We start from the raw sequence: 12,642 nt of genomic DNA on the forward strand, positions 1-12,642 counted from the left end.
GCCTGATTTTCCTTGGGAATGAAGAAATCCAGGAGATATTCCAGTCAGGAATATTCCAGATCCTTAAATTATGGGATATTCCCAGAAAAACCCCAACAGCGCCTCGGGAATGGAAATCCTGTCCTTTTTTTTGGGAATAATTTCAATTTTTCCCAGGAATTTGAGATGGATTTGTTGCTCCCTTATCTCCACAGACAATCCTGGGAATCGTTATTCCCACCTGGAATTCCAACCCCACAAACGAGGAGGCTCCAAACGGCCCCAAATTCCCAACTGGGATTTCACTACCTGGTTTTCCTTGGAAAACGAAGAAATCCGGGAAATATTTATTCCAGTCAGGAATATCCCTGAGCCGGCAGCCGGCCCCGATTCCCAATCCCAAAATTAGAAAATTCCCTCATTAATTCCAAGCTCCTCATCCCGCTGTCCCTCGACCTCGGAGCTGTCCCAGTTTTCCGGCGCGACCCAAAAAAACAGGCGGGAAAATTCCAGAGGGAATCGAGTTTCCGCGGGAATTGGGGAACGTTGGGATCACAGAGGGTGAAAAAAAACCGGGAATTTCGTTTGGGATCTTGGGTTGGGTTTAAAGGGGAGGTTTGAGGTTGGATTTGGGGTCTGAGCAAATTTCGGAGGTTTTTTTTTTAGGATTTAGAGGAGTTGTCCATGGTCCTGACACGAAATTCCACCCAAATTTGGGATCTTTGAGTGGTGCCCATGGTCTGGTCTGGAATTCCGACCAAATTTGGGATCTTTTTTTGGGATTTTGGAGGGGTTGTCCATGGTCTGACCTGCTGAGGTCTTTTGCTGCATTTTTAGGGATTTTTCCACACTCCTGACATGGAATTCCAACCAAATTTGGGATCTTTTTTGGGATGTGGAGTGGTGTCCATGCTCTGATCTGGAAATTCAACCTGATTTGGGATTGGTTTGGGATTTGGAGGAGCTGTCCATGGTCTGACCTGGAATTCCACCCAAATTTGGGATCTTTTGCTGCATTTTTAGGGATTGTTTAAGGTCCTGACCTGGAATTCCACCCAAATTTGGGATCTTGGCTTTTTAGGGATTGTCCATGGTCTTAGCTGGAATTCCAACCAAATCTGGGGTCTTGTGTTGGGGTTTAGGGATTTTCCATGCTCCTGGCCTGGAATTTCACCCAAATTTGGGATCTTTGCGGCATTTTTAGGGATTGTCCATGGTCTGACCTGGAATTCCAACTGAATTTGGGGTCATTTTTGAGGTTTGGAGAGGTTGTCCGTGGTCTGATTTTGGTGTTCAACAAAATTTGGGGTTTTGTTTTGGGTTTGAAGGAGCTGTCCATGGTCTGACCTGGAATTTCAACCAGGAATTTCCAGCTGGAATTTCCACCTGATTTGGGATATTTTTTGGGGTTTGGAGGAGCTGTCCATGGTCTGACCCGGAATTTCACCCAAATCTGGGGTCTTGTGTTGGGGTTTAGGGATTTTCCATGCTCCTGGCCTGGAATTTCACCCAAATTTGGGATCTTTTGCTGCATTTTTAGGGATTGTCCATGGTCTGAGCTGGAATTCCAACTGAATTTGGAGTTGTTTTTGGGGTTGTCTGTGGTCTGATTTTGGTGTTCAACAAAATCTGGGGTTTTGTGTTGGGTTTGAAGGAGCTGTCCATGGTCTGACCTGGAATTCCACCCAAATTTGGAATCTTTGCGTGGTGCCCATGGTCTAACCCAGAATTCCAACCAAATTCGGGATTGTTTTGGGATTTGGCAGAGTTGTCCATGGTCCTGACCTGGAATTTCACCAACATTTGGAATCTTGAGGTTTAGGGATTTTCCATGGTCTTGACCTGGAATTCCAACCAAGTTTGGGATCTTGGCTTTTTATGGATTGTCCATGGTCTGAGCTGGAATTCCAACTGAATTTGGGGTCTTTTTTGAGGTTTGGAGAGGTGGTCCGTGGTGTGACCCGGAACTCCACCCAAATTTGGGATCTTTTTTGGGATGTGGAGTGGTGTCCATGCTCTGATCTGGAAATTCAACCTGATTTGGGATTGTTTTGGGATTTGGTGGAGTTGTCCATGGTTTGATCTGGAATTTCACCAACATTTGGGATCTTGTGTTGTGATTTAGGGATTTTCCGTGGTCCTGACCTGGAATTCCAACTGAATTTGGGGTCTTGGCTTTTTATGGATTGTCCATGGTCTGACCTGGAATTCCACCCAAATCGGGGCTCTTGTGTTGTGGTTTAGGGATTTTTCATGGTCCTGACCTGGAATTCCACCCAAATTTGGGATCTTGGGTTGTTTTTTTGGGGATTGTCCACGCTCTGACCCGGCTGAGGAGTCCACACTTCCCCGGACACCATTCCAGGGGAAAATTCCCGGGGGATTTATCTGGAGACCATTCCCACTTTCATTTCCGTGTTGTTCTGTTTGCACATTTTCTATGTTGTTTTTTTTTCTCTCTCTTTTCCATGTTTTTTTTCCTCTTTTTCCATGTTTTTTTCTCTCTTTTCCATGTTTTTTTCTCTCTTTTCCATTCCCATCCATGCTCCAGGCCAGCAGCTCGGTGAAGTAGGTAACTATGGAATTTTTCCTTGGAATTTTTTCTTTTCCCTCCCAGCTTTATCCCTTTTTTTTTTTTTTTTTTCCCCCATATTTTTTTCCTCGCTGTTCCTTCCACGCGTGGGGATTTTTCCAGGATTTTTGGAGCTCAGCTTTTCCCGGTTTTCCCTCCATTCCTGCTGTTTATTCCCGACGGGATCGTGGGATTTTCCTCTCCCATCCCGGTTTTCCTGCACTTCCCAAAGTTTCCCTGTTTTTGCTAGTCCTGAAATTCCCAGAAAAGCTGGGAAAATTCTGGAATGGGAAGAATTGTGGATCGGGAATTCCGAATTAGGAATTCCACGGGAATTTCTGTTGCTCAGGGATTCGGGATTTTGGGACACAATTCCCGGTGCTCTCGGAGTGGCTTTGGAATTTCTGATGTGGGAAAATCCTCTCCTGGTGATCCTGGAAATCTGACCCCGGATCGAGTGGGGTGGAGCTGATCCCAAAAAAATTGGGAATGCGGCAGAGAGGGATTTAATGGGACAATGGGAATGGGGAGGAGAAGGATTTGATTGGGATGGGAATAGGATTGGGAATGGGGCAGAAAGAGATTTAAAGGGAAAATGGGAACAGGAATGGGATTGGGAATGGGAATGGGGCAGTGGGAGCCAAACTGGATTCCCAAGGACTCAACTGCTCCCTCTGGATGTGGATCCCAGTTTTCCATAATTTTAGGATTATGTGGATCCAGATTTTCCATGGTTTTGTGGGGATGTGAATTCCAGTTTTCCATGGTTTTGGGAGGATGTGGATCCCAGTTTTCCATGTTTTTGCGGGATGTGGATCCAGGTTTTCCATGGGTTTTGAGAGATGCGGATCCAGGTTTTCCATGTTTCTAGGGGATGTGGATCCAGGTTTTCCATGGTTTTTGTGAGGCTGTGGATTCCAGTTTTCCATGGTTTTTTAGGGATGCAGATCCAGGTTTTCCATGTTTTTTAGGGATGCAGGTCCAGGTTTTCCATGTTTTTAGGGGATGTGGATCCAGGTTTTCCATGTTTTTAGGGGATGTGGATCCAGGTTTTCCATGTTTTTGTGGGATTTGGATCCTGGTTTTCCATGGGTTTTGTGGGATTTGGATCCTGGTTTTCCATGGGTTTTGTGGGATTTGGATCCTGGTTTTCCATGGTTTTTGTGAGGCTGTGGATTCCAGTTTTCCATGGTTTTTGAGGGATGCAGATCCAGGTTTTCCATGTTTTTGCGGGATGTGGATCCAGGTTTTCCATGGGTTTTGCGGGATTTGGATCCAGGTTTTCCATGGTTTTAAGGGATGTGAATCCCAGTTTTCCATGTTTTTTGGGATGTGGCTCCCAGTTTTCCATGTTTTTTGGGATGTGGATCCCAGTTTTCCATGTTTTCTGGGATTGTTCTGCCCTTTGCGCCTCATTCCAAGCCGGATTCCGGGCCCATCCCAATCCCTGCCCGCATTCCCAGGCCTCTCCTGCCGGATTCTCTGGGAATTCTGGCCGGGATCCAACATTCCCATGGAGCTCCTGATCCTGCCGGGAGCTGCTCTCCCGCTGCTCCGGGGACGGGAATTCCGGGAATTCTTTCCCTAAAAATGCTGAGAAATCCCTGGGATTTTCCAGGGTGGGGAATTCCCAAATCTCTGGGAATTGGAGATTTCTCAATCCCTGCTTACACAACTGATCCCATTTTATTTTATTTTATTTTTATTTTATTTTATTTTATTTTATTTTATTTATTTATTTAATTTATTTTATTTTATCTTGTTTTTATTTTATTTTTATTTTATTTCGGTTTTTTATTTTATTTTTATTTTGTTTTGTTTTATTTTTTTATTTTATTTTATTTTATTTATTTGACTTTATTTTTAAATTTATTTTTATTTTTATATATTTTTTTTTATTTTACATTTTATTTTATTTTGTATTTTATTTTATTTTTGGTTTTTATTTTTAATTTTTATTATTTTATTTTACTTTCTTTTACTTTCTTTTTATTTTTTAAAATTATTTTTATTTTTATATTTTATTTTTTTTACATTTTATTTTATTTTGTGTTTTATTTTTGGTTTTTATTTTTTTATTTTATTTTGTTTTGTTTTATTTTTATTTTATATTATTTTTATATTTTATTTTATTTTTAATTTTTATTTTTTATTTTTTATTATTATTTTTATTTTATTTTGTATTTTATTTTTTTTATTTTTTTATTTTGTTTTGTTTTATTTTTATTTTATATTATTTTTATTTTATTTTATTTTATTTTTATTTTTTATTTTTATTTTTAATAATTATTTTTATTTTTATTTTATTTTATTTACCTGGAGCCAGGAGTGAATCAGGAAAACCCCCTGAAACTGTAATAACATCCAAGACACTCCCCAGGCTGGATTAACAAGAGGATTTTCCACCTTTAATCCCTTCAAACAGCTTTTCATGGGGAAAAAAAGAGGATTCCAAAGGGATTCCCGGAACTCCCCGGGGGGTGCTCCTCCTCCTCCTCTTCCCGGGAAAAGCTGGGAACAGCCCGGCTGGGTTTCCTTGGATCCCTGAACTCCCTTTCCTCATCCACGTTTTCCGTGGGCTCGGGTGTGAGACGGCTCCGGCTGCTCTTCCCTCTTTTCCCTCCCGGCTCGGGAATTGCTGAGCCAGGAATGAGCCTGGAAAAAAACCAAAAAACATCCCAGGGAATTAAAAAAAAAAAAAAACCAAAAAAACGCTGGGCAGAGCTGGGAAAAAAACTGGGAATGTTCTCCTGGAGAAGGGAAGGATTCAAGGAGGAGATTCCAGAACATTCCAGAGCCTGAAGGGGGATCCAGGAGAAACTGGAATTTGGGGAAGGAATGAAGGGACGGGACACAGGGAATGGGGAGATTGGGATTTTGGGCTGGAATTCCCAGAGAATCCCTGGAATGTCCAAGGAAGGATTGGAGCTCCCTGGGATCATGGAATTGTCCCTGGAATGAGCTCTGAGGTCCCTTCCCACCCAAACTGCTCCTGGGATTCTGGGATTTGGGACACTCCGAATCCATCCCGAGGGGTTTGGATGGGAAATGGGGAGAGAAAAGAGAGGGAAAGGGAAGGGAGACCCTTCCTGGATTCCTGAGATTCCAAGTGAAGCCCCTGGATCCCAAAATTCCTTTGGGATGGATCCAGCGTGAGGCTGGGAGAGCTGGGAATGGAGGGAATTCCCTGGGAAAGGGGAGGTTGGGGTGGGATTTGGGGAAGGAATTCCTGGCTGGGCTGGAATTCCCAGAGAATCCCTGGGAAGTGCCCAAGGAAGGATTGGAGCAGCCTGGGATCATGGAATTGTCCCATGGAATTCCACAGGATTTCAGCTCCGTTCCCACCCCAACCATTCCACGATTCCCTTTCCCAAGGTCAATCCCAATCCTTTGAAGGAATTCCAGCTCCTTTTCCCACTTTTTGGCTCTTTCCCGGTTTGGCGCAGGGATCTGGAGGAATTTCTGTCCTCCCAACATTCCCGAGGCTCCAGAATTCCCATTTCCAGCTGGAACTGGGATTTTCCTGGGATTTCCTGCTGGGCTCGGTGCCTCATTCCCACTTTTCCCACCCCTGGATCCCTCACTCGGCATTCCCTGGATTTCCCTCTCCAGATCCGGCAATTCCCGGATCCCGCTGCTCTCCCAGCGCCGGGAGGTGGCGGGAAAAGGGAATTTCTCCCTGGTTTTCCTATGGAATGGGCTCGGCATTCCAGATTGTTTGTTTGTTTGTTTGTTTGTTTTTTCCCTCCTTTTATTCCCTGGGATGTTTCCACGGTCATTCCCAGGCTCTGGAAAGGCGGGAACAGCAGGAGGAGGAATATTCCAACCCCTCCTGGATTTGATCCCCTTTGGAGCATTTCCAGCTCCGGATATTCCAGGATTTTCTGGATGGGATTGGAGGGATTTCCACGCTTGGGGATTTCCCGGGAATCTGCTGGATCCAGGAGCCTTTGGATCCTCCGTGGATTCCCAAAATCCTGGAATTGGCTCCCTGAGGAATCCGGGATCTGTGGGATTCGGGAACAGCTTTTCCCTATTTGTGCCCGGAGCTGGAATTCCCTGGATCCCGATGGATTGGGATGGGATTGATCCCGGTTTTTGGGTGGAGCTGGAGCCATTCCAGGGCCGCATTCCTTTGGGAATTCTGCTCCCGTGCCTCCTGGGAATTCAGGATTCCTCGGGATAAAGGAAAAATGCTGGGAAGGCCACACTGGGAATTTGGGAATGACGAATTGTGCCGGGATTCATCCCAGTTTTTCCAGGCTTTGGGAAGGTTTGACTGGGAATTCTGGGAAAGGGGGGACTGGGAAATCCTGGAATTCCAGCCCGTGGAAAACCCATTCCCACTGTGGGAATCCCATTCCAGGTGGGATCCAAGTCCTCGGGAGTAGGGAAGGAAAATGGGAACGAGGAGGGGAGAGGAAATCCTGGATCACGGGAAGGATCCGGAACATTTGGATCAGCAAATCCCATTCCCAATCTCCTTCCTGCCCCCCAATCCCGAAATTCTGCTGAGGCCCGAAAATTCCTTGGGAACATTTCCCTGGCTCTGCTCTCTCTCCCTCCCTTTCCTGTTCCCTCTGATTGCCGCTATTTTTTTCCACGGAATGTTTGATTAGAGCCGGAACAAGGACGGGATAATGACGGGAACCAGAGGCAGAGCCTCCCCCGAATCAGCTCCGCACCTGCAGCCCCCGGGGAGGGAACGGCCTGGGCAGGATTCCCGGATCCAGCCGGAATGGGAACGGCTCCCGGGGCTGATTCCTGGATCCGTGGGATCCATTCAGAGCCATTCCCAGATCCATGGGATCTATCCGGAATGGGAACAGCTCCTGGTGCTGATTCCTGGATCCGTGGGATTCATCCAGAGTGGGAACAGCTCCCGGGGCTGATTCCTGGATCCCTGAGATCCATCTGGAATGGGAATGACTCCTGGGCCTGATTCCTGGATCCATGGGATCCATCTGGAGTGGGAGCAGCTCCTGGGGCTGATTCCTGGATCTGTGGGATCCATTCAGAGTCGTTCCCAGATCCGTGGGATCCATCTGGAATGGGAACAGTTCCCAGGGCTGATTCCTGGATCTGTGGGATCCATCCGGAGCCTTTCCTGGTACTGATTCCTGGATCCATCCAGAGTGGGAACAGCTCCCGGGGCTGATTCCTGGATCTGTGGGATCCATTCAGAGCCATTCCCAGATCCATGGGATCCATCCACAGTGGGAACAGCTCCTGGTGCTGATTCCTGGATCCGTCTAAAGCCATTCCCAGATCCATCCACAGCCATTCCCAGTGCTGATTCCCAAATCCATCCAGATCCATTCTTGGGGCTGATTCCTGGATCCGTGGGATCCATTCAAGAGCCATTCCCAGATCCATTGGATCCATCTGGAGCTATTCCCGGTGCTGATTCCTGGATCCATCAGATCCATCCAGAACCATTCCTGGGGCTGATTCCCAGATCCATTCCCAGATCCATCCGGATCCATTCCCAGATCCATCCGGATCCATTCCCAGTGCTGATTCCTGGCTCCATCCAGAGCCATTCCAGCTCCCGGTGCTGATTCCCAGATTCATTGGATCCATCCAGCTCCATTCCCAGATCCATCCAGAGTGGGAACAGCTCCTGGGGCTCATTCCTGGATCCATGGGATCCATCCGGATCCATTCCCAGATCCATTGGATCCGTTCCCAGTGCTGATTCCTGGATCCATTGGATCCATTCCCAACCCTCATTCCATACCCGGAATGTGGAAATCCCTGCTGGAATTCCAGGCCGCTCCAGGCCCATGTGGGATGAGGATGGGAAGTGTTGGAAGAAAGGAGGGAAAATTGGGAATGGAAAGGAGAATCCAGGGAATGAAGGATGGGAAAATAGGGAATGCGAGATTTCCATTGGATTTTGGGAATATTTTTCCATGGAAAAGGGGGGGTCAGGCCTTGGAAGGAGCTTTGGAGTGAAGCCCCAGATCCCAAAATTCCTTCCTAGAGAGGAGTTGGGAATGGGAGGCCGGAATTCCAAAGGGCTCCAAAGCAGGGAATTTTCCAGCGGGAGCTGAGCAGTGGGAATTGAGCAAAATCCGGGATTTGGGATCATTCCAAGGCCTGACAACTCCGGAATGTTTAGAGAGCCAGAGAATTTGCATCCCAAAAAAACCCCCAAAAACCCCTGGAGGAGCCTGAGGGGATTTTGCTGTTTGGCTTTTTCCTTGGATTTGTTTTTCCTTGGATGCCTCCAGGCAGGATTGAATTCCTGGATCCTTCTGGGAATTCTTTGGGATGAATTTCCGGATGCCTGAAGAAGGTTTGGAATGAGCTCTGTGATGGATCCGTGGGAATCGGAGCTGGGAAAAATGTGGGAAAAATGTGGGGAAAATGTGGGAATGGGGCAGCAAATCCCACAGGAATTCCCAGGGTTTTGTTTGTTTTTCTTTTCTGGAATTCTGGGATGGTTTGGGTGGGAATGGAGCTGAAATCCTGTAGAATTCCAAGGACAATTCCATGATCCCAGGCTCCTCCAAGCTTTCCTCGGGCACTCCCAGAGATTCTCTGGGAATTCCAGCCAAATCCCCAAATCCCACCCCAACCTCCCCTTTCCCAGGGAATTCCCTCCATTCCCAGCTCTCCCAGCCTCACCTTGGATCCATCCCAAAGGAATTTCGGGATCCAGGGGCTTCCCTGGGAATCTCGGGACTCCAGGAAGGGTCTCCCTTCCCTTTTCCATCCCCGAATTCCATCCAAACCCCTCGGGATGGATCCGGAGCCTCCTCAATCCCAGAATCCCAGAATATTTTGGGATGAGATCCGTGAATTTTCAATCCCATTCCAATCCCAGCATCCCAGGCTGCTCCAGCCTTTCCTTGGACATTCCCAGGGATTCTCTGGGAATTCCTGCCCAAAATCCCAAATCTCCCCTTTCCCCATTCCCTGTGTCCCGTCCCTCTATTCCTTTCCCTGAATTCCAGCTTCTCCTGGAGCCCCTTCAGGCCCTGGAATGTTCTGGAATCTCTCCCTGGATCCTTCCCTTCTCCAGGAGAACATTCCCAGTTTTCCCAGCCTCCTGTTTCCCTGGAAGTGTCCAAGGCTTGGAGCTCCCTGGGATAATGGAGGAGTTTTCCCTGCCCTTGGAATTCCATGGGATTTCAGCTCCATTCCCACCCAAACCATTCCAGGATTCCAAAAAATCCGTGGAAATTTGGGATCCACTCAACCTCAACCTTTGGAGCTGCTCCAGGGAATGAGCTCTGGGAAAAGAAGGAACGGCCTCAGCCTGGCCAGGGAAGGTTGGGATTGGAATTTTGGGATCATTTTTCCATGGAAAAGGGGGGTCAGGCCTTGGCAGGAAGTTTGGAGTCGCCATCCCTGGAGGAATCCAAGGAATTCCTGGAATTCCACTCAGGGCTGGGATCGGGCCCAGTTTGGGCTCATTGATCCATTTTTCTAACCTCTGGAATTCCAGGAGAGAATTCCCACCTGGGGAACACCTGGAAGGCAATTCTGGGATTTGGGGATCCGGAGTGGCGCAATTTGGAAATTTGGACATCCAGAGTGGGAAAAATTGGGATTTGGGAACCTGGAATGGCACAATGGAGGATCTGGACATCCAGAGTGGGTGAATTTGGGAATTCGGACATCCAGAGTGGAAAAATTCAGGAATTCGGGTATCCAGAGTGGGAAAATTTGGAATTCAGGCATCCAGAGCGGAACAGTTTGAGAATTTGGGATTTTGGTCATCCAGAGTGGGACAATCTGGGAATTTTGGCATCCAGAGTGGGAAAAATCAGGGATTGACTCTCTGGAGTGGGAAAACGTGGGATTTGGTCATGAGTGGTGGGACAGGTTGGGAATTTGGGGATCCAGAGTGGGGAAAATTTGGGAATGGGGCATCCAGAGTGAGAAAAAAGAAAAAATCAGGAATTTTGGAATTTATGCATCCAGAGTGGGAAAATTTGGAGATACAGAGAGGGAAAATTTGGAGATCCAGAGTGGGAAAATTACGGGAATTTTGGCATTTGGAGTGGCACAACTTGGGAATTCAGGCTGGATCTAGAGTGGGAAAATTACGGGAATTTTGGCATTCAGAGCGGGAAAATCAGGAATTTGAAAAATTTATGCATCCAGAGTGGGAAAATTCGGGGATCCAGAAAATGATGGGAATTTTGCCGTTCAGTGTGGCACAACTTGGGAATTTCGGCATCCAGAGCAGAAAAATGACGGGAATTTTGACCTCCAGAGTGCAGAAAATCCGTGACTTCCCGATTTTTCCAAAGGAACTAAACCCACGGAAAACTTGACATCCCTCCAGCTTTTCCTCACGGATTCCCACAGGGACTTCCCGCCATCCCACCATCCCGTTTTTTCCCGGGATTTCCCCCGTCCCTGATTCCTCATTTTCCATGTTGTTGTGAAAGATGAATCAGGGAAACCTTATCAATACGATTGCTTGGCAAAAGATTCTGAAAATGTGAAACCTGTAATGGAAATAGAAATGGAAGGTTAGTTTGAGTTGTAGGATACTGAAATTTAGTCACTCTATAACCTGAAGACAAGACCCTGGGCAGCTGGAGGAGAATCCCTTTGGATTGAACAATCCCCTTCTGCTGCCTGAGGGACCCAAAGGTCAATGCAGCAAAACAGAAAAGTCTAAAGAGGAGTTTTTAGAGTTTAAAATATAACACAGGATGGTAATGTAGTAGTTCTTACAGGCCGTATGGAGATTCTATAGGATTTTGTGTCTTGTGTTGATTGGTCACTGTAAATTAGAATATTCATCACAAAAGGAGATAGAATGGATTGGAACCAGGACCTCGCTCCCTCTCTCTTCTCCCTCTTGCTCTCTCTCCTTCTCTCTCTGGGGCTTCCCTCCAGCCCAGGCTGGTGGCTGAAGGCAAAGCCCTTTCTACCCACCACCCTTTGCAATAAACCCACATATTCCAGAATATCTCAGGTCAGCAGAGTCCCTTGTCCCTGCAAGTCACGGGTTCTTCTCCCCCGTGTCCCCCGCAGTGCTGAGCATCGGCGAGGGCGGGTTCTGGGAAGGCTCCGTCAAGGGCAGGAGCGGCTGGTTCCCGGCGGAATGCGTGGAGGAGGTGCAGATGCGCCAGTACGACTCCAGGCAAGGTGGGTATCCCGGAATTCCCGACGGGAATTTCTCCCCCCCCCGGGGAATCGCGGGAATGATGGTTATGGGGGGTGGGAGGGAATTGTGGGAGTTGTGTCCCAAGGGGTCAATCCCGGTCATGGATTCGTGGTTGGGGAATGGAGAGTTTGGGGTTGGTTGGGATGGGAGTAGAGGGAAAACTGGGAAAATTGGGATTGGTCAGTTGGAGAAGGTCGGTATCCCAGAATTCTGGCCGGAATTCCCAAGGGAATCAAAGGAACGATCCTTCAGTGGGGTGGGGATGGAGGGATTTGTGGGAGTTGTGTCCCGAGGGATGAGTTCCAGTCATGGATTCATTGTTGGGAAATGGAGAGTTTGGGATTGGAGCAGAGAAAAAAAATTGGGAAAATCGGGATTGATCAGTTGGAGAAGGTTGGTATCCCAGAATTCCCAATAGAATTCCCAAGGGAATCAAAGGAACGATCCCTCTGGGGGGTGGGGATGGAGGGAATTGTGTCCCAAGGGGTCAATTCCAATCATGGATTCATTGTTGGGGAATGGAGAGTTTGGAGTTGGTTGAGATGGGAGAAAAAGCTGGGAAAATTGGGATTGGTCAGCCTGGAAAAGAGGAGAAATCCAGGATGATCCAATTGTGGCTTCCAGGGCTTGAAGGAGCCAAAGGAAAGATGAAAAGGGGGAATATTGGGAATATTTCCAAGGGATGGAGGGACATCCCAATATTCCCACTTTTCATCTTTCCTGTGGATCCCATCCCATGGATCCCATCCCACAGATGTACATCCCATGGATCCCAGCCCATTCATCCCATTGATCTCACGGATCCCATCCCATGGATCCAATCCCATAGATTCCATCCCATGGATCCCAGCCCATCCATCCCATTGATCCCACGGATCCCATCCCATGGATCCCATCCCATAGATTCCATCCATCCCATGGATCTCATCCCATGAATCCCATCCCATAGATCCCA

The 12,642-nt window shown here is 47.4% G+C and overlaps 1 protein-coding gene across 1 annotated transcript in view; it reads left to right on the top strand.

Annotated features, from left to right (window-relative positions):
• SHANK3 (SH3 and multiple ankyrin repeat domains 3) overlaps nt 1-12,642 on the top strand; it is a gene marked incomplete at its 5' end in the record, with an annotated part of 158,618 nt that overhangs the window by 53,502 nt on the left and 92,474 nt on the right. The window contains one exon of the mRNA XM_083860077.1: nt 11,555-11,668. Coding sequence (XP_083716203.1) covers nt 11,555-11,668 — 114 coding nt within the window. The remainder of the gene's footprint in view (nt 1-11,554; nt 11,669-12,642) is intronic.

Source organism: Zosterops lateralis, assembly GCF_965231275.1.
Source record: "Zosterops lateralis genome assembly, chromosome: 4".
NCBI classification, from domain to species: Eukaryota; Metazoa; Chordata; class Aves; order Passeriformes; family Zosteropidae; genus Zosterops; species Zosterops lateralis.